The sequence below is a fragment of the Oryctolagus cuniculus genome, chromosome 2, assembly GCF_964237555.1.
Source record: "Oryctolagus cuniculus chromosome 2, mOryCun1.1, whole genome shotgun sequence".
Classification (NCBI taxonomy): domain Eukaryota; kingdom Metazoa; phylum Chordata; class Mammalia; order Lagomorpha; family Leporidae; genus Oryctolagus; species Oryctolagus cuniculus.
In genome coordinates, this window is record NC_091433.1 from 128,377,041 (window position 1) to 128,399,281 (window position 22,241).

Consider the following 22,241-nt stretch of genomic DNA (forward strand, 5'->3'; position numbering starts at 1 on the left):
GCCTACAATGGCTAGGGATGGGCCAGGCTAAAGCCAGGTGCTATGAATTCATTCCAGGTCTCCCGTATGGGAGGCAGGAACCCAACTACTTGAGCCACCAACTGCTGCCTTCCAAGCTGCACATTAGCAAGAAGCTGCAATCAGGTGCTGAGACAGAATTCAAACCCAAGCACTCTGATGTGGGATGCAGGGATCCCAAAGTGTCTTTTTTTTTTAAGATTTTCTTTTTCTTTTTTTTTTTTTTAGATTTATTTTTATTCATTTGAAAGATAGAATTGCAGGGGCTGGCGCCGTGGCGCAGTAGGTTAATCCAGCATCCCATATGGGCGCCGGTTCTGGTCCCGGCTGCTACTCTTCCAATCCAGCTCTCTGCTGTGGCCTGGGAATGCAGTAGAAGATGGCACAAGTCCTTGGGCCCCTGCACCCACATGGGAGACCAGGAATGGACACCTGGCTCCTGGCTTTGGATTGATGCAGCTCTGGCCATTGTGGCCACCTGGGGAGTGAACCAACGGACGGAAGACCTTTCTCTCTGTCTCTCCCTCTCACTGTCTGTTACTCTATCTCTCAAATAAATAAATAAAATCTTTAAAAAAAAAAAAAAGAGTTACAGAGAGAAGGAGAGGAAGAGAGAGAAAGGTCTTCCAACCCCTGGTTCACTCCCCAATGGCTTCAACATCCAGAGCTACACCAATCCAAAGCCAGGAGACAGAAGCTTCTTCCAGGTCTCCCACTTGGGTACAGGGGCCCAAGGACTTGGGCCATCTTCTGCTTTCCCAAGCCATAGCAGAGAGCTGGATTGGAAGAAGAGCAGCTGGGACTCGAACCGGTTTCCATATGGGATGCCAGAACTTCAGGCCAGAGCTTTAACCCTCTGCGCCACAGCGTCAGCCCCAGATTTTATTTATTTCAAAGGCAGAATTACGGGGTGGAGGAGATAGAGAGGGATTTTCCATCCACTGGTTCACTCCACAAATGGCTGCAACAGCCAGGGCTAGGCCAGGCTGAAGCCAGGAGCTTCTTCCAGGTCTCCCCCGGTGCATGCAGGGGCCCACACACTTGGGCCATCCTCTGCTGCTTTCCCAGGCACATAAGCAGGGAGCTGGATCAGAAGCAGAGCAGTAGGGACCACAGGCAGCAGCTTAACCCACTATGCCACAACACCAGTCCCCCAAGCAGTACCACTAAATCAAATGATCCCACTCCCCAGACCCCAGATGATTCTTTGCAACCAGAATTGAGAACTTAAGTGAGATTAAAACAGCTGTCTGGTCCTAAAGCTCAAGGCCAAGAAATGGAGAAGTCAAGCACAGAGGAACTGGTGAGAAGCTGGAGCTGTAGACAGAGTCCTCCTGCTGACTTCTGGGCGCCAGGACATAGCAGGTCACAAGCCAAAGCACCCAGAGTTAACATCTAGGTCCTCTGTGCAGGACATAGAAGGACCAGTTGAATCTGATATGTATTTGGGTGCTCTGATTTATTTTTCTTTGTTATTTCTATTCTTGTTTTTACTTCACATTGCAATTAGTTGAGTCATTTCACTATCAACTACTAGCTTTCTCATAAGTACTCAACATTTACAAATTGGCAAGTTTGTTATACGGATTTAAATCCCACATACATTTTATCGAGAAACTCTTTAATATCAAGGACTCAAACCTGGTGCGACAGGACACTGGTATGTGAAGGTACCTGCTGGCACAGACGCTTAATACAGAGTTGTGCAATCCTGAGATGAATAACTCACACCTGGTCTAGCCCTCCTCAAACTGCTATATAATGCTGTGGGGATGTTTTGAAGCCCAGAAGGTCCTACATGCACGTTTCTTTGAGAAATTAAAAAATAAACTCTTTCAGGAAGTTATTTCTGTCCCCCCGCCCCCACCCCAGTCTCTAGAAGAGCCCATAAAACAGCAGAAGCGGTCAGCTGACTGCCTGACTTCTGCTTTCCAGCTCTGTCTTCATCTGGCCTAAGGCTTAGCCACAGGGAAGCAGCAGAGGCGAGATCTCCTTCTGTGATTGCCAAAGGACCCCTATATTTTAGCTTTAGTCACCCCCTCCCCAGAGGACACCTGTTCCTTTCATGAAGCCTGGATCACAAAGCCAGCTCTCTCGCTGGGAGACAACTGCTCAGCCAGCCCAAAAGGAAACCAAATAAAAGTCATGTCAGAACCAGAAAATAAGTTCACTATAGCTTGGAGAAACAGAGATCCTGTAGGAACCGTACCCAAGGGAAAAGTGCTGTCCCCTCCACTCCCTACCCCCTCCCATCCCTTGCTTGCCCGGTAGAGGTGGAACAGGTGGCAGATGTTGTCTCTTAATGGTGCAGCCTGAGGTTCCTGGTGACCCACAGTCCTTCCTCCAATGCCACTCCCATTGTAGTGTGCCTGAAATGTGATCTCCAAGAGCGACTGCTCAGCCCGTCCCTGCTCCCTGGCACAGCTGACGGCTCCTTGAGAATGGATGACCCCAAAGGAGACTTCAGCACCCTCTACCAGATGGCTTCCCAGACATCAGTCTCTCGCTACAAGCTTCAAGTGATCAAGTACGCTCCAAGGAACCCTGCCCAGTGCATGCACATGCTGTTCTTATGGGTACCATGGTTAGGAAGTCTGGAGCTACGCAGTCTCTAAGTGTCAGGCAGGCAAGAGTCAGTTCCAAGGTGGCAAGGACAGACACAGCATGAAAAAGCAAGGTCCAGCTAAGCAGCATGGGGAGGCCAAGAGAGCAGCTGGAAGAAGTGCTACAGCAGAATACTGTAAGGCCTGGAGGAGGATTGGAAATCCAGGAAGCCTGAACAGAGAGAAAAGCAAGATCAGCAGAAAGGTGCCAGCTTAGTATGACTTATAGGAGTCTATTGAACACCACTATGTTTAGGCGTCAGGACAGAACCAACCTTCAAGCAGCAGGTGGTACGTAGATTCTAGCCCTGCCTCTTCCCGTTTCTCCAAGTAAATGAAATGCTGCTGCCAGGGGAACCACATCCAGGGTAGAATAGCAGGGAAGGCAAAGGCCACTTTTACTGCATCCTGGTTTCTATCATGGGGTCCTGCCCAGGTTTCTGAGCCTTGAGAATCTTTTGTGTGCCAGATACCATGCTGTACAAAGATGAGTACTCACAGACCCTAATCTGAAAGCTCTTACAGTAGGGTCTTGGACTTCAGCTGATTAAGTGGATCCAGGTAGCGGCTCTAGATATTCACTGCCGTTGTCTCTTCCCAGGGCTCTAAAGTCTAGCGGGGTCTGCGAGTCGTTGACGTATGGACTCCCGTTCATCCTCAGGCCCACAAGCTGTTGGCAGCTGGACTGGGATGAGCTGGAGACAAATCAGCAGCATTTCCATGCTTTGTGTCACAGCCTGCTGGTGAGTACCTGGGTCCCCAGGTAAGAATGGTATTAACATATCAACCACAGAAGAGCAGCTAACTAATCCTACCCTCGTCTCAAACCTCAAGAGGACAGGAAAAAATGGAAATATGCTGACATTTGAAGTTAATATGACCTGCCTTTGTCAGGTTCATGCTATAGAGACTAACTCTTGAATTCAACTATATAACATTAAACTTGAAAATTTCTAATTTCATAAGCTTAATATTTTAAATGGTAACAGGAAGTTTTCTACAAGTGACTTTTATTTTATTTTTTATTCATTTCAAAGTCAGAGTTACAGGGAGAGGCAGGGAGAGGCAGAGAGAGAGAGCTTCCATTTACTGGTTTACTCCCCAGATGGCTGCAACAGCCATGGATAGGACAGGCTGAAGCCAGGAGCCACGATAGTGGGTAGCAGGGGCCCAAACACTGGGCCATCTTCCATTGTTTTTCCCAGGCCATAAGCAGGGAGCTGGATCGGAAGTGGAGCAGCGGGGACACAAACAGGCGTCATATGGGATGCCAGTGTTGCAGGTGGCAGCTTTCCCCGCTACATCACAACACCAACCCCTGTTTTATTTTATTTTAAAATCTATCAATTTATTGCATCAAAGAGGAAGAGAGAGAGAGAGTGCTTTCATTGCTGGCCCACTCCCCAAATGACCCCAGCAGCCAGGTTTGAGCCAGGCTGAAGCCAGGAGCCAAAAACTCCATCCTGATCTTTCATGTGCTGGATTGGAAGAAAGCAGCAGGGACTCCAACCAGCACTCTGATATGGGATGCTGGCATCACAAATAGCAGCCTACCCACTGTGCCAGTAACTTTCTTTTAAAGCCTACACCCTTTCTTACACTGTGCTGAACACTGTGGTCCATGTAAAAGAAGAGCACGCGGTCTGTGCCAGACATGATGCTAAGTCCTAGAGACCTGTTCAGTAGTGACATAACAGACATTTATCTAAGACTGCAAGAAAACTACTTTCTAGTGGAAGAAACAGAAAAACATAATTCTCTGGTTTTTTAAAAGATTTCTTTTTTTATTTTTATTATTTATTTGAAAGAGTTACAGAGAGAGGTAGAGACAGAGTGAGAGGTCTTCCATCCTCTGGTTCACTCTCCAGATGGCTGGAATGGCCAGAGCTGAGCCGATCTGAAGCCAGGAGCCAGGAGCTTTATCCAGGTCTCCCATGTGGGTGCAGGGTCCCGAGGACTTGGACCATCTTCTACTGCTTTCCCAGGCCATAGCAGAGAGCTGGATCAGAAAAGCAGCAGCCAGGACTAGAACTGGCGTCCATATGGGATGCCGGCGCTTCAGGCCAGGGCTTTTTTTAAAAAAATATTTATTAGCCGGCGCCACAGCTCACTGGGCTAATCCTCCACCTGCGGCGCCAGCACCCCGGGGTTCTAGTCTCGGTTGGGGCACCGGATTCTGTCCCGGTTGCTCCTCTTCCAGTCTAGCTCTCTGCTGTGGCCTGGGAGTGCAGTGGAGGACGGCCCAGGGCCTTGGGCCCTGCACCCGCATGGGAGACCAGGAAGAAGCACCTGGCTCCTGGGTTTGGATTTGTGCAGCACGCCAGCCGCAACGCACCGGCCGTCGTGGCCACTTGGGGGCTGAACCAACGGAAAAAGGAAGACCTTTCTGTCTCTTTCTCTCTCACTGTCTAACTCTGCCTGTCAAAAAAAAAAATTATTTATTTATTTGAAAAAGTTATACAGAAGAGGAAAGGCAGAGAGAGAAAGAGAGAGAGAGAGGTCTTCCATCTGATGGTTCACTCCCCAGTTGGCCACAATGGCTGGAGCTGTGCTGATCCGAGGCCAGGAGCCAAGAGCTTCTTCTGGGTCTCCCATGAGGGTGCAGGGACCCAAGGACTTGGGCCATCTTCTACTGCTTTCCCAGGCCATAGCAGAGAGCTGGACTGGAAGAGGAGCAGCCAGGACTAGAACCGGCGCCCATATGGGATGCTGGCACTTCAGGCCAGAGCGTTAACTGACTGAGTCACAGCGCTGGCCCCAGAAGATTTATTTTAATTTATTTGAAAGGTACAGTTACAGAGAGAGAGAGGAGACAGACAAAGAGAGAGACAGATCTTCCATTTTCTGGTTCACTCCCCAAATGACCACAATGACCAAGGCTGGACCAGACAGAAGCTGAGAGCCAGGACTTTCTTCCGGGTCTCCCACATGTGTGCAGGGGCCCAAGGACTTGGGCCCTCTTCTGCTGCTTTCCTAGGTGCATTAACATGGAGCTGGGTTGGAAGTGGAGCATCCGGAACTAGAACCAGTGCCCATATGGATACCCATATGGGCAGGCGGCAGCTTTACCCATTATACCACAATGCCAGCCCCAAAACATACATTCTTAATTTCTTAAAAAGGAAAAAGAAGAAACTGCCTATGAGAGTCTGTCTGTGGAAGTGACGTTTAAACTGACCTGCCAGACAAGTGGGAAATAGCTAGGTGAAGGTTGGCAGGACAAGCATTCCAGGTGCAGGGAAAGGCTGGGAGCTGCTGAGACAAGAATCAAGAACAGAAGAGCCACTGTGGCTGAAACGTAGAAAAAAGTAGAAAGAGGCAAAATGTGGGCTTGGAGAAGTGAGCAGGGATCAAATTATGCAAAGCATTGTAGGCCAAATTAAGGGCTTTTGATTTTACCTTTTTAGGGAAAGAAATCGTGAGAAATTACATCATCTCTTTTTTTCAAATATCACTAGGGCAGAAATTTGGAAATGATCTAGCAAAAGCAAGAATGGCACAAAGAAAATGAGGTGGGAGGGCACTGCAGCAGTCTAGGCAAGAAATGATGCAGCTTGGATGAGAATATTGGAAGTCAAGGTGGTGAGCGTTTGGCATAGAGCCTTAAGCCACTGCTTGGGACATCCACCTCCCATATCAGAGTGCCTAAGACTGAGTCCTAACTCCACCTGTGATCCATTTTTCTCATAATGTGATCCTGGGAGGGAGCAGGCCCAAATAATTGAGTTCCTGCCACCCACATAGGAGACCCAGATAGAGTTCCAAGCTCCTGGCTTGTGCCTGGTCCAGCCCTGGCTGATGGGCATTTAGGAAGTGAACAGCAGATGACAAATTCTCTCTCACTCTCATTCTTGCTTTATCTCTGACTTTCAAATAAAAAGAAAATAAATAAATAAATTTTTAAAAAATTAAGACTGTTGGAAGTCAAGATGAGAAAAGTAAAACAGAGAAATGTTTCTGAGATAGAATCATCAGAACTTTGGTGAAGGATTGGAGGTAGAGAATGAGGAAGAGGAAGTATCAAATAACTGTTTGCTTTGTGACTTGAACTTGTTGGATGTCATTCTTGAAATGGAAAAAATTGAAAAGCACCCAGATGAAACCGTGCAGCACTTAGCAAACAAAACACGAGTATAAACAGAACGTGAGGACAGATGCAGGATGAAGGTCCGGCGAGCAGGGCTGGCAGCAGTGTGTCTTTTTCACTATCAGCAGCAGACTTCTTTTTTCCTGTTTCAAAGCCACACTCCCTTTTAGGTCCACCCACTGAGTTCCTGTTTCCTATCTGAAGAACACTCATCTCCTATCTTTGCAGGGCAGACAGCAGACCTGTTCTGACTTAGTGCCCTACAGCTCAGTTTGCTGTCTGCGCTTTGTTCTACCCAGTTCTTCAGGATCTCGGAGCTGATTCTCAGGAAGAATTTCTCCCATGTGGCGTCAGTATATTCTTACAGTACTTTACATTTTACACATAGGAAAGGTTTTTCAAAGAGTCTGTGGAAAATGGTAATATGAAAAGGCTATGAATGAATTTTAAAACTTTTTGCACCAAAATTATTTTAATTCTAATTTTCCATGAACTTTTTGAAGTACTCTTACACATTGGCTTTTTATATTTTATTTATTATTTATTTGAAAGAGAGAGAACTCCCATCTACTGGCCCACTCCCCCAAAAAAACCCAAAGCCGAAGCCAGGAACCAGAATTCAATCCAACTACTTTAGTGATCAACCATTGCTTGCCTGGGTCTGCATTACCAGGAAGGTGGAGTCAGGAGCAGAGCCAGGGATCAAACGTGGACGTCTTAACCACTAAACCACCTGCGTACCAGACACTGGTACTTTAATACACTGCTAGAGGATATGAAAGTTTTCTGGAAAATGATCCCTTGTACTTTGGGCTGGAAATATAGCCCAAGACAACATTTAGAAAAGAGAGGGAAAAATATGATACTGGGGCTGGTGCTGTGGCTTAGTAGGCTAAGCCTCCGCCTGCAATGCTGCCATCCCATATGGGTGCTGGTTTGAGTCTCAACTGCTCCACTTCAGATCCAACTGGCTGCTAATGGCCTGGGAAAGCAATGGAAGATGGCCCAAATGCTTGGGCCCCTGCACCCATGTGGGAGATCCGGAAGAAGCTCCTGGCTCCTGGCTCCTGGTTTTGGATCGGCCCAGCTCCGGTCATTGTGGCCATTTGGGGAGTGAACCAGCAGAAGGAAGACCTCTCTCTGTGTCTCTCCCTGTCTCTGTCTGTAACTCTGCATCTCAAATAAATAAATAAATCTTTTAAAGTGTGTGTGTGTGTGTGTGTGTGTACTAGCATGTTCATCTCAGTGTTCTTTTCCATGGTGAAAAAAAAATGGAAACAATCTAAATGTCCAAAATAGAGGAATAGTTAAGACTAAATAAGGGATAGGTTATAGGAACGTATAGGAATAATTCAGACAAGCAATGAGATATTATGTAGCCATTAAAAATAAGAACAAGAAAAGAGTGTTGCCTTCACCCTGGCTTAGCTTACATGAGATCAGAGTCTGCCACTGAACTTGGGCTTTGAGGATCTGTAGTTAGTTAGTTGATCTGTAGTTAGTTAGTTGACAAATATTTACTGGCCACTATGTGCCATGCACTATTTTTTATATTTTTTAAAGATTTATTTTATTTATTTGAAAGACAGAGTTACAGAGAGGTAGAGAGGTAGACAGAGAGAGAGAGAGAGAGAGAGAGAGAGGTCTTCCATCCGATGGTTCACTCCCCAATTGGCCACAACGGCCGGAGCTGCGCCGATCCGAAGCCAGGAGCCAGGAGTTTCTTCCAGGTCTCCCATGAGGGTGCAGGGACCCAAGGACTTGGGCCATCTTCTACTGCTTTCCCAGGCCATAACAGAGAGCTGGATCAGAAGAGGAGCAGCCAGGACTAGAACTGGCGCCCATATGGGATGCCAGCACTTCAGGCCAGGGCTTTAGCCCGTGGTGCCACAGTGCCGGCCCCCGCCATGTACTATTTTAGGGATGAAGAGACCTCACCTTTTTCCCTCTTCTCTCATGGAAAATCACGTGTGGTTGAGCCGTTGCTTACCCAGACCCATTTTTTGGAACACTTAAACAAGTAAAATCAATCATCAGAATCCTCTGTGAGATGGGGCGTATTGTCTCTAGTTTTTACACATGGAGAAGGTTGAAGCCCAAAGACTCACTGAAGGCCACACAGCTACTGAAATGGCTAACTTAGAATTTGAACCTAGTTCTGCTGACTACAAAGCCCATGCTTTTAACTTCTTTACTAAATTCCCTATCCTGGATGTAACCAGATAAAGAGACTATGACACTGCAGCTAATTCTCCCCTTACTTACATGCCCTTTCCTGGACTGAACTCACTCAAAGTGGCTGGGTGCTCATGACAGCTCCTTACCCATTTGGAGCTGCTGTTCTCTCCAGTTAATCTAGATAGATTAAAGACAAGACTCCTGTTCTGGAAAGCAGAGAGGAAAAAACAGTGTTCCAATGGCTCTTCCTTTCTGCTTTCCACATGACATCTCCAAGCAGCTGAAATCCTGAATGGCAGTGTGCTATAGAAAGAATTTTGCACAAGTCTCAGTTTATTCATTCAGCAACAAATATTTTTGAGTAGCTACTATTTGGCAAGACTTGTTGAGAGGTTTAGCCTTCCCAGCTCTGTTTTTATAGTTTGTCCTACTTCGTCCTACTTCTTTAATTCTATCCTTGGTTTCACATTCTTTCTTGCTCCTTTTTTATATATTGTAAAAGCTGAAGTCAAGTCAGCTCACTGCATAACTCTTCTTGCCTTCTGTTTCTCATTGCAGTGTTTCTCCTCCAGCCAACTTCTCTAACTTCTGTCTTTCTCTTAATAGCAGCACCACCATTGTCTAGTCACCCAGGCTCGAAGCCTCAGTCATTTGCACCCATGTCTCCCTTCATACTCACTTCACCATGATGTCACGTCATCAGCATGAGCTGGGACTATCCTTCCCTTCCTGTTCCACTGCCAGTTTTCTTCAGTAAGCTCCTAACCACTTTCCCTGCATCCGGTCTGTCCCCCCTCATTTGCAGTGGCACCACGTTAATCTTCGTGAAGCATTCCCTGACTACTATGTATTTTTCCATGTACCCATACCCAGTCACTTCCTAAGCCTTGCCGCTTCTGTCCCTACAGCACCAACTTTATTTCTCTTCACTCCATTATTATTATTGCTGTCTTCATTCAAGCCCTTTTTATTTCTTTCCTTCAGTATTGCAATAGTCTCCTAACGTGTCTCAATGCCTCCAGTGTTTTCCCTGCCCAATCCATTTTACATTCTGCTCATAGTTGAATCTGCCACTCCTCATCTTAAAAATATTTTGTAGCAGGGCCGGCGCCGCGGCTCACTAGGCTAATCCTCCGCCTAGCGGCGCCGGCACACCGGGTTCTAGTCCCGGTCGGGGCGCCGGATTCTGTCCCGGTTGCCCCTCTTCCAGGCCAGCCCTCTGCTGTGGCCAGGGAGTGCAGTGGAGGATGGCCCAGGTGCTTGGGCCCTGCACCCCATGGGAGACCAGGAAAAGCACCTGGCTCCTGGCTCCTGCCATCGGGTCAGCGTGGTGCGCCGGCCGCAACGCGCCGGCCGCGGCGGCCATTGGAGGGTGAACCAACGGCAAAGGAAGACCTTTCTCTCTGTCTCTCTCTCTCACTGTCCACTCTGCCTGTCAAAAAAAAAAAAAAAAAAAAATATTTTGTAGCAGCCGGCGCCGTGGCTCAATAGGCTAATCCTCCACCTTGCGGCGCCGGCACACCGGGTTCTAGTCCCGGTCGGGGCGCCGGATTCTGTCCCGGTTGCCCCTCTTCCAGGCCAGCTCTCTGCTATGGCCAGGGAGTGCAGTGGAGGATGGCCCAGGTGCTTGGGCCCTGCACCCCATGGGAGACCAGGAAAAGCACCTGGATCCTGGCTCCTGCCATCGGATCAGCGCGGTGCGCCGGCTGCAGCGGCGGCCATTGGAGGGTGAACCAACGGCAAAGGAAGACCTTTCTCTCTCTGTCTCTCTCTCTCACTGTCCACTCTGCCTGTCAAAAATAAAAAAAAATAATAATAAAAAAAATATTTTGTAGCTTACTGTTGTTCATATTATAAACCTGTATTCTCTAACCAGTGTTCAGGTCCAGCCTTGTCTGCCATTCCTCCTTTCTGCTGTATACGTCAACCATTTTATTACACAAGCCTTCAGCTTCCCCATCTTTGAGCATTTGCTCAGATTGTCCCTTCCCTCATCTCCATGGTTCAAATCCTGTCCTGTCCCAAGGCCAATTCAAATGGTGATTCTTCAAGGAGACTTTTCCAGATTCCCCTGTTCATCATTAGGCCTTCTGTGCTGTTTCCTTTTAGAGAAAAGCATTTTTCAGGTAAGTCTTTAAATATATGATCCTATGGTTTGGGTTAAAGTCTAAGAGATAAATTTGACTACCCAAACTTCAAAATAACATGATGCCTTTTCCTACTATCTCTATCACTTCTTCTACTTTACCAACCAATACCTTGGGCTTACTCAAATTTGGGTCCACAGCAGAAATTTCCTCCTTTCCCTTCTCTTTTTAGAAGAGTTAAGACAAGGCAGGTTTTTTGTTTTTAAGATTTATTTATTTGGGAGGCAGAGTTACAGAAAGAGAGAGAGAGACAGAAAGAGAGGTCTTCCATCTGCTGGTTCACTCCCCAAGTGGCCACAATGGCTGGAGCTGTGCCAATCTGAAGCCAGGGGCCAGGAGCCACGAGCTTTTTCCAGGTCTCTGGAAGAAGCAGCTTGGGCCCCTGACATCATATATTCTTTTATTAAGAAAAAAATTGTTCTGAAGCTGGGAGCCAGGAGCTTCTTCCAGGTCTCCCACGCAGGTGTAGGGGCCCAAGGACCTAGGCCATCTTCCACTGCGTTCCCAGGCCATAGCAGAGAGCTAGATCGGAAGTGGAGCAGCCAGGACTCAAACCAGCATCCATATGGGATGCTGATACCACAGAGACTTAACCTGCTATGCCACAGCGCTGGCCTCAGCAAGGCAGCTTTCTAATGTGCTGTGGTAAAATGTAATTTCTATGGTACAGGAAAAGCCTGGACTTTGAAGTCAAATAGCCCCGGGTTCTGAACAGCTTCAGCATTTCCCAACTGTGTGAACTGACGCAGCAAACTTAGCCTCAGTGTCTGTGGATTCCTCTGTTTGTAACCCAAACAAATCCAATGACCCCCATGTGGTTTAGTGTCTACACAAATAGTATATAAAAAAGCACTAGCCACAGACCCAAAAGTAGTCCTTAAGTTAGTTTATTTGTGCTTTCAAAGAACACCAGAGGCTCTAGTTCATAACCCACAATGCCACTTCTCAACATTTTCTCCTTGACTCCTCAATTATCTCTAATCTGGAGCTGGAGCTATCCAAAAATCAATCAATGAATCAATCTCTCTCTCTCTCTCTCTCTCTCTCTCTCTCTCCAGCACCAGTCCCTGTTCCTCTCTCACACAGCTGTGCACTGTAAATTGACTTAGCCTTTCTGACACAGTCTCCCTTCCTCTCAAATCCTGCCTTCTTATATCTATTTAAAATACCTACTAGAGCTGGCAAGCCTTCTTCTTTCATGAGTAGAGATGGAGTAGGGGCGAAGGAAAGAAGGGAGAAGGTGCATGAGAGATACACATTAGTAACTCTCGTCCCCATCACGTGTGAAATAATTACAATAAAATATACCACTTATGATTTTTAAGAAGATTAAATACTATTCTACGTATAAAGCACCTAGTACATGCCTGCCGTGTGATTGCATAGTGGTTGGCGTTGGCTAGCAGTTCTACAGTATCCATGTGCTTCTCTCCCTCTAGATTCTCTTTCTCTGGAGAGAGTCTCTATATTCCCCTCTGTCTTCTTCACCACAGTAATCAGAAGTTATTACTTTTAAGGTTCTTGTCAGCTAACCCCGATACTTACATTATCTGTAGATTTGTTTCTTTTCTTTCTTTCTTTCTTTTTTTTTTTTTTTTTTTTTTTTTTTTTGGACAGGCAGAGTGGACAGTGAGAGAGAGAGACAGAGAGAAAGGTCTTCCTTTGCCGTTGGTTCACCCTCCAATGGCTGCCGCGGCCGGCGCGCTGCGGCCGGTGCACCACGCTGATCCAATGGCAGGAGCCAGGAGCCAGGTGCTTTTCCTGGTCTCCCATGGGGTGCAGGGCCCAAGCACTTGGGCCATCCTCCACTGCACTCCCTGGCCACAGCAGAGGGCTGGCCTGGAAGAGGGGCAACCAGGACAGAATCCGGCGCCCCAACCGGGACTAGAACCCGGTGTGCCGGCACCGCTAGGCGGAGGATTAGCCTAGTGAGCCGCGGCGCAGGCCGTCTCCCTTTTCTTTCGATTTTCACACATGTGGGCCTGACTTTTGGTACAGCTGCTAAAAATAGTCTAGTGAAAGATGCATGTTGTATATAAATAAACTGTAGCAGCTCCAGTTGGTGATGGCTGCTTCTTGTGGGTGCTCACCCAGGTAGAGTCATGGCTGATGATCCTGTTGCACTCAGGAACTGTGCTGGATGAAGCCTCAGTCTACCGTGGTTTGTTCCTGGCCTTCCAGAGTATTCCACTGTGGTGTTTGCATCCCCTCCCCTTGGAAAGTCCCAACTCTAATCACTCTCCCAAGTCTGCTGAAACGCTCTGCTTCTTGGAGGCTTTCTCCTTAAGTGTTTCTGCCTCCCGCAGCCCTAGTACTTGCCAGATGTGCTACCAGGCGAATTGGCTTGAGGCCCTCCCACCCCAAGTCTCCACCAAAATCTCTGCTGGTTCCTCTGTGCCCCTGCAAGTGCCTGAGCAGGTGGGAGTCCTAGATTCTGAACCCTCCCACCCCCACCAACGTCCACTCTGCCATAGTTGCATCCTAGTCACTAGTGCCAATCCACTGGCCTTAGCAACTGGAAACACTGGGCAACTTTTCTAAGAACATTTTACACATACTCTAGACCTTAGTCAACTGCAGCCTTGAGTGTTATTTCATTCCCTGGTTTTCCATTTGAAAAATTGTCATATATTTCTGGATTCCTCAGATTATTTTGCTTCAGTTAGGTATTTTACTTCCTTTTCCTTGGAATGTGGTCACTTCATCAACTAGGCAGTCTAGTTGCTGAAAGGTATGTGTTGTTCACCCTTCCCATAAATTCTGCTGTTGGAATTATCCAGATCATAAAGGAGCTATGTATTTTTTAAAATTTATTTATTTATGTACTTGAAGTGCATTGAAGAGAGAAAGAGAAAGAGAGAGATCTCCCATCTGCTGGTTCATTTCCCAAATGGCCACATGACTGGAGCTAGGCCAAGCTGAAGCCAGGAGCCCAGAGCTTCATCCAGGCCTTCTACATGGGTGGCAGGGACCCACGCATTTGGGCCATCTTCTACTGCCTCCCAGGCACATCAGCAGGGAGCTAGATTAGCAGTGGAGCAGCCAAGGCTCAAACCAGCACTCCAATGTGGGATGCCAGTGTCTCAGGTGGTGCGAACCTGCTGTGCCACAACACCAGCCCCAAGCTATATATTTTTACAATATTCTTTAGAGCTTTTATAGATCTGTGTCTAAAAATCACCCAATTAATTTCAATTTAATAAAATTTAATAAACATTATCTAATAACTATTAAATGTATTTTGAGTGTTTTTTTTTTATTTACTTGACAGGTAGAGTTATAGATAGTGAAATAGAGAGACAGGGAGAAAGGTCTTTCTTCCATTGGTTCACTCCCCAAATGGCCACTATGGCCAGCGCTGTGCCAATCTGAAGTCAGGAGCCAGGAGCTTCTTCTTGGTCTCCCATGCGGGTGCAGGGCCCAAGCACTTGGGCCATCCTCCACTGCCTTCCCGGGCCACAGCAGAGAGCTGGACTGGAAGAGGAGCAACGGGGACTAAAATCTGGCACCCATATGGGATGCCGGCACCGCAAGCAGAGGATTAACCAAGTGAGCCATGGCACCGGCCCCATATTTTGAGTGTTTTTAATCTAATTATTTGAGAGACAGATAAACAGAGAAAGCAAGAGAAACTGCCACCCACTGGTTCACTCTAAATCCGTGCAACAACCTCTGGCTGGACCAGGCCAAAGCCAGGAATTCAATCCAGGCCTCCCATGTGTATATCAGGAATCCAGTTGCTTGAACCATCACCACTGCCTCCCAGGGTCTCCATTAGCAGGAAGCTAGAATCAGGAGCCAGAGCCAGGCTTCAAACCCAGATACTCCAATATGAGACACAAGTGTTTAAACCAGTGCTTCTCAAACACTACGATAAACACTATGCCATTAATAAATGCATTCTTAATTTTAAAAAATTTGACACTTCATGATACCTGACACAGTTCTCAATGTCACAGCTATTCCTTGTAGTCATCATGTTATGTAGGAATTATTATCTTATTTTACAAATGAGGAGATTGAGGCCCAGAGAGTAAATGGCAAAGCCAGAACTAAACCCAGAAAGGCTGGGAGCCGACATTGTGGTGTAGCAAGTAAAGCCACTGCCTGCAAAGCATCCCAAATAGGCGTCAGTTCATGTTCCAGCTGTTGCATTTCTGATCCATTCTCTGCTAATGACATAGCAAAAGCAGCAGAAAGTGGGCCAAGTGTTTGAGCCGCTGCCACCCAGATGGGAGACCCGGATGAATCTCCTGGCTCCTGGCTTTAAACAAGCCCAGCTTCAGCCATTGTGGCCATTTGGGGAGTGAACCAACAGATGAAAGATCTCTCTCCCTCAATCTCTCGCTCGCTCTCTGTCTCTTCAAAAATAATAAGCCCAGAATGCATTTATTTCAAATAAATAAATCTTTAAAAAAATAAACCCAGCTGCAGGCTCCAATCTCTAAGCCACTCTACAGCTACATGAAATGTATTATTGTATTAATTGTAGGAGTTCTCTGAAACATACTCGCTACTCGTCAAGGTTCCACAAGACAGCTTCTCCCAGTCTTACTACCAGGAAAAGCTGTGGGCCTGCCTTCTAGAAGAAGCAGGTGGTCTGTATTTCTGTGAGCTTATCTAATCCTGACTCTGTTACCTCACTTTTCCTTTGCTCAATCCCTTAACTATTTATCTGTGCTGTTGCATTTTTTTCTAAAGTGGCATAACTGCTCTGTGGAATGTGGTAGGGAGTAAATATATAAATAAGTAAAATTAATTTTTTCCAAGTCTTTACGAGATGAATCTCCCATTGCCAGGAAAATATCATTTCAAGTATCAAATCCTTCTGTGTAGTCTCGGTTATGTAGCTAGTGACTCACTTTCCACATCCTCATTTCTCTTATAAAGTCATGTCTGTATTAACGAGAAAAAGAAATGAAAATACCACCTAGGTCTTTCAGTTTCCTACTTAAAATGTCAGAGTCTCTGGAGACACATTCCAGAGCTTTCCAGGCCATGTCTGCCCTGATTGGCCACAGAGGTGACAGGATTCAAGCCAGGATGTGTCCAGCAGGAGTCTAAGTACACAGGCAATGAGCTGGTTGGGCTGTAGATGGGTGGAGAACTGGAAAGTCCTTGGCTCTATAGGCCAAGAGTCAAGACCAAGAATCCGAGCTGGGAGTGGGGTGATGGCAGGACAGGGGCCATTAAAAAAAAAAATGAGGTTAGAGTGTGCAGTCCTCCGAGTTGTCAGGGGAGACAGGGGCTAGGCCAGCAGGTCAGCACGGGGCCAGGGGCTTCCTGTGACCAGGTTGGTCTGCTCCCCTTGCTTCATCTTTCCCTACACCCCGAACATCACTCCAACCACATTATGCTACATATGCTAAACTGTTTCACACCTTTCCCATGCTGCCCCCTTCCACCTGACAAGTATCCACTCCATTTTTCTTCAGATTTTGCTTAAACGCCTTCACTGTGAAGCCTTATATCCCACTTGTGACTTTATTTTGTTTATTTATTTTATTTGAAAGGCAGAATTTCAGAGAGGCAAAGGCAGAGAGAGGGAGAGGGAGGGAGAGGTCTTCCATCTGCTGGTTCACTCCCCAATTGGCCGTAAAGGCTGGAGCTGGGCCAATCCAAAACCAGGAGCCATGTGGGTGCAGGGACCCAAGGACTTGGGCCATCTTATACTGCTTTCCCAAGCCAAGCAGAGAGCTGGATCGGAAGTGGAGCTGCCGGGACTCCAACCAGTGCCCATGTGGGATGCCAGCACTGCAAGTGGCGGCTTTACCTGCTATGCCATAGCCCGCCCCCCCGCCATGATTTTTGCCATTCCCCACCAGTGTGCCCGTTGCCACATCCCTCATGACCTTCACAGCACTGACAAGCAGTAAAAATTGGCACTGTAGATCTCTGATGTGAGAAATGTCGCATTGCTATACTTTCCTAAATCAGATTTAGAAGTTCCCAAGTGCCAGGATGTTGACACACTCAGTATCTTTATGGGTAGCCTCCCCTTAGGGTCATAACACTGTCCAGAACATGCCGGAAATGGTGCCCTGGTCTTCAGCACAGCTCCAGTGGCGATAGAAGTGAATAGGAGTGGCAAGAGCGGGTATCTTAATCTTAGTCCTGATCTCAAAAGCAAGGCATCCAGTCTTTCACAACCTCATATGAGGTCAGGCTGTCAGTGTTTGACAGAGATTTTTAGCAGGGTCAGTAAGTTCCATCCTATTGTTATTTTTATTATGAAGGAATATTAGATTTTGTCTAATTGTTTTTCTGCATCTATTAAAATGATTATATAGTTTTGCCTTTAATCTGTTAACATGTCACAGTACATTGATTTTTTTATATCAAGCCAAACTTGCATTCCCAGGATAAATCTCACTTGGTTTTAGTTGTATAATTTTTTGTTTGAGAGATTTATTTGAAAGTCAGAGTTACACAGAGAGAGGAGAGGCTGAGAGAGATCTTCCATCTGCTAGTTCACTCTCCAAAAGGCTGGGCCAGGCTGAAGCCAGGAACCAGAAACTCCATCTGGGTCTCCCGCATTGGTGAAAGGGGCCCAAGAACTTGGATGGTCCTCAGCTGCTTTCCCAGGAGCATTAGCAGGGAGCTGGATTGGAAGCGGAACAGCCAGGACTTGACCCAGTGCCCACATGGGATGCTGACATCACAGGCAGTAGCTTAACCTACTGTGCCTCAATGCCAGCCCCTCAAATTATTTTCTAATTTCTCTTATGATTTATTCTTTGATCAATTATTTAGAAGTATGTTGCTTACATTTAATGTTCTTGTGAATTTTCCAAATTATTTTCATTATTGATTTCTAATGTCATTCTACTATGATTAGAGAGGAGATTGTGGATAATTTAAATATTTTTAAATGCACTGAAGTTTGTTTCCTGGCCTAACCTGTGGTCTGTCCTGGAGAGTGTTCCACGTGCATTTGAGAAGAATGCATAACCTGCTGTTGGGGTCTGGAATCTCTCTTTTTTTTTTTTTAAGATTTATTTATTTATTTGAAAGTCAGAGTTATACAGAGAGAGAAGGAGAGGCAGAGAGAGAGAGGTCTTTCATCTGCTAGTTCACACCCCAAGTGGCCGCAACAGCCAGAGCTGCACCAATCTGAAGCCAGGAGCCAGGAGCCAGGAGCTTCTGTGGGTGCAGGGGCCCAAGGACTTGGGCCATCCTCCACTACCTTCCCAGGCCACAGCAGAGAGCTGGACTGGAAGTGGAGCAGCCAGTCTCGAAGCAGCGCCCATATGGGATGCTGGCACTGCACGCAGCAGCTTTACCTGCTACGCCACATCGCCAGCCCCTGGGATCTCTTTTACCGTCTTCTGCGATCCCCTCTGCAGAGCAGGGCAAGGGCAGCAGAGCAGTGGACATTACTGCTCTCCCCTCCTGGGACCTGCCTTCTTGCTGTGAGAGAAGAGGTAAATGTCAAGTTAACCTAATTTCTTCCGAAGCTCTTCCAGTTCCCAAAGACCTCAGGATATGCATAGCTTTTCCATAAGGGGCTATGGTTTCTCTCCCTGGGTCATTATGCCAATTACATGTTTCTCTCCCTTGAAACCTGAACACAGCGAGTGCTTGGCTCCTCCCTGCTCTCAGTGGCTGCCTCTGAAGCTGCTCTGTGCTTCACAGTGAACTTGGTCCCAGGCCTTCATACTGACAGCAAATCAAGAGAGTGCTGGTTTGGCACGAATAAAACTTTTGCCCACAATAATAAACTCCCATCCGCCCTTCTGGCAAGGCCTAAACCAGTGCCACTAAAATTGTTTCTTTTATTCCTGTCTCAACTAGATCCCTAGAAGTGAGTAACCACATGCATTTCCTTCCCTTTGGTATCCATAGACTCCATGTGGCTGCATCTAACAGCTAACTAATCCACCTGTGAACTAAATGATTAAGAGTTTATTTTCCTCATATAACAGGAAGTCTGGGACAGGCATTCCAAGGCTGGTGCAGTTGATCAATGATACCACAAAAGACCCTGGCTTTTTTCACTTTGCTCTTCAGCATCCACAGCACTTCATCCTTTTTTTTTTTTTTTTTTTTTTTTTTTTTTTTTTTTTTTGCCTCATCGTTGCAACATGGCTGCTATGGGACAGTATTGTGGCACTGTGGGTTAAGCTGCTATTTGCAGTGCAAGCATCCATATCAGAGCACTGGTTTGCATCCTGGCTGCTCTACTTTTTGACCCTCATAATGTACCTGGGAAAGCAGCTGAGGATGACCCAGGTTCTTGGGTGTTTGCCACCCATGTAAGAGACCTGGATGGAGTTTCAGGCTCCTGGCTTTGACCTGGCCTAGACCTAACCATTGGAGCCATTTGGAACCAATACATGGAAAACCTCTCTCTCTCTCTCTCTCTCTCTCTCTTTCTGTCACTCTGCCTTTCAAATGAATAAAATAAATATTGGCGTGAGGAGGATGGCTGCTATACCAAGTCGTATCCTAGGCAGGAAAAAGAGGTAGGATGCAGAGGCGAAGGCCAGTTAGCATATTTTAAAGCTCTTCCAGAAGACCCACCCAGCAACTTCTGCCCATCTCTCATTATTGAAACCTAGGCCACATATGGGCGCCGGTTCGAGTCTGAGGTGAGACTGATGACAAGGGAAGAGAGTGGCGAGTGGGAGTTGGAGTGGCACCTAGACTACTAACAGTGGCTGCCGCCCGTCACAGGCTCAGTAACTAGCAGTTAGGGCAGGAGTTGAAGAGAGGCTATCTTTGGTCAACTGCACTTGGAGTATGATGTAGCATTGAACTCAGCCCCTGTCCACACCTGTTCTAAAGAATTAATCCCCGCTTGCTAAAGTCTAAACCTCCTACAGTGGCACCTTCTGTAGCAAATTCCTAACCATCACACAGATAAATTTTCTCTTGCCTTTTGATAAGTTTAGCATCTAACCCTTGCTCCTTTCTTTATAATAGTTGAAAACATATTCTAGGGGCCAGCACTGTGGCACAGCAGGTTAAGACACCACCTGAGTCCCCAGCATCCCATGTGAGTGCCTTTTTGCGTCCCAGTTGCTCTGCTTCCAATCCAGCTCCCTGCTAATGTGCCTAGGAAGGCAAGGGAAGATCATTAAGCATTCCAGGACCCGAAAGCCTGGGCCTGCTGACACCCCCAGACACCGTTTTCTCCCTCGGACGCACGCTGTGGCAGTGAGCCATGTCTGTCCATCGTAAGTACAACTACAAGTCCTGACAGGTCAACACATGACCTGGGTGACATCTTCAAGCTTGGGCCCCAGACTTCAAGTCTCTGGTGCCGTTAACCACTCTCCAGAAAGAGGCTATAAATTCACCACTTTAATTAGAGAGCTTAATGTTCAGCTTCCCTACTTCTCACTTCCTCCGAGTGCTCCTGGCAACTGAAGATAAGTTAAAGTCTTCATCTAATAAGTATCAGTTCACCTCCCTTCCTCCCAGAACCTTCTGCCACTGTCTCTGTAATCAACCCAGATTTTTTAAAAAGATTTATTTATTTATTTGAAAGGCAGAGTTACAGAGAGAAGGAGAGACAGAGATCTTCCATCTGCTAGTTTACTCCCCAGATGGCCACAACAGCCAGGACTGGGCCAGGCTGAAGCCAGGAGCTTCTTCCAGGTCTCCTACATGGGTGCAGGGGCCCAAGCACTTGGGCCATTCTCTGCTGCTTTCCCAGGCACATCAGCAGGGAGCTGAATCGGAAGTAGAGCAGCTGGGACTCAAACTGGCGCCCCTATGGGATGCCAGCGCTGCCGAAGCTTTAACCTAACAAGCCACAGCACTGGCCCCAGCCCAGGTGTTTTAAAGCATTCTGTAAAATCTGTTCAATTTGATCTCCTCCCAGTCCCCTGTGCCCCACTAGCAGTGGCTGTTGAAAGACTGCAGTCACTCCTGCACACCAGTTATCTCACAGAATCTTAGATTGTCTCAAAACCAGGAGACTCAAATTCCAGTGATCAAAAGATGTTTGTGCGCAATACTCAAAGCCTCTTAGCAACTCCACATGTAGCATGTGTTGAACTGGTTCCTTAACTCTGAGGTGCAAGAAATGTCACAGTGCCATAGTTTTAGCCCCTAGTGTCTTGTGCCATCGTGGGAAGATATCCCATGTTCAGTCAAGTCTTGGAAAGGTGACCAACTGTATCAGTGTGCCAAGAACTGAGAGACTTTGGATAGCAAAATAGGACTTCGGGTGTTAAAAATGAGCAAGCCAGAACAGCTGGTCGTCCCTAGTCTTAGACAAACATTGACTTACAAGCCTTCCCTCTTACTATACTGTAAATCCCAAGAAGACAAGGAACATATCTAAGGCACTGCTGTGTACCCCACATAGTGCTTAGAACATAATAGATGGGGCCGGTGCTGTAACACAGCAGGTTAAAGCCCCAGCCTGCGTCACTGGCATCCTATATGGATGCCCGTTCAAGTCCTGGCTGTTCCACTTCCGATCCAGCTCTCTGCTGTGGCCCAGGAAAGCAGTTGAAAGTGATAAAAGTCCTTGGACCCCTGCACCCACCTGGGAGACCCAGAGGAAGCTCCTGGCATCTGGCTTTCGATCAGCTCAGCTCTGGCCATGGCAGCCATTTGGGGAGTGAACCAGCTCTACCCCTCTCTGTAACTCTGTCTTTCAAATAAATAAAATCTTTTTTTTTTTTTAAAAAAAAGAACACAATAGGCACTCAACCCAATTCTAATGCATTAAAAAATGAATCCCAAATGTGTGGTGCAGTGTAAAAGTAGATGAGTAAGTAGCAGTAATGATTCAAGTCCTGCACCCTTCAGAAGCTGCCTGAACCACCTGAAATGGAAACCCTACAGCATCCTGCTGTCCCTTCCAGGCTAACAGAGGCCGTGTCCTCAGCAGTGCGAAATCCCTACACAAACACGCATGCACACACACGTGCATGCCCTGATTTCTCTAGAATTAATTTCTGAGTCAGTGTCTCTGACAAGCATCAGCAGACTGTGCATCAGGTTTCAGCTCTCCCCTCTCTCCTTCAGGGAGGCAGCACATCCCCAGATACAAGCAAAACATTAAGAAAGCATGAACTGCTAAGGATCCCCATAATGTTCTAAGCACAATGCCATTAATATGATTACAATTATGACTTTTGATGAATTTTCCCATACCCAAATCACCTGTCTCCCCAGAAAAAAGACCATCGAGGTAAAGAGACACCACACCTCCAGAATTACCAGTTGTATCCCCCCTACAGTCACTGG

The 22,241-nt window shown here is 46.9% G+C and overlaps 1 protein-coding gene across 4 annotated transcripts in view; it reads left to right on the forward strand.

Moving 5' to 3' along the window:
* M1AP (meiosis 1 associated protein) overlaps positions 1 to 22,241 on the forward strand; it is an 82,922-nt gene that overhangs the window by 55,007 nt on the left and 5,674 nt on the right. For 3 of the 4 annotated variants that reach the window (XM_051836897.2, XM_070068864.1, XM_051836894.2), the window contains 2 exons: positions 2,383 to 2,545; positions 3,223 to 3,364. In XM_051836897.2, coding sequence (XP_051692857.2) covers positions 2,383 to 2,545; positions 3,223 to 3,364 — 305 coding nt within the window. The remainder of the gene's footprint in view (positions 1 to 2,382; positions 2,546 to 3,222; positions 3,365 to 22,241) is intronic. The other variant, XM_051836895.2, reaches the window with a different exon arrangement.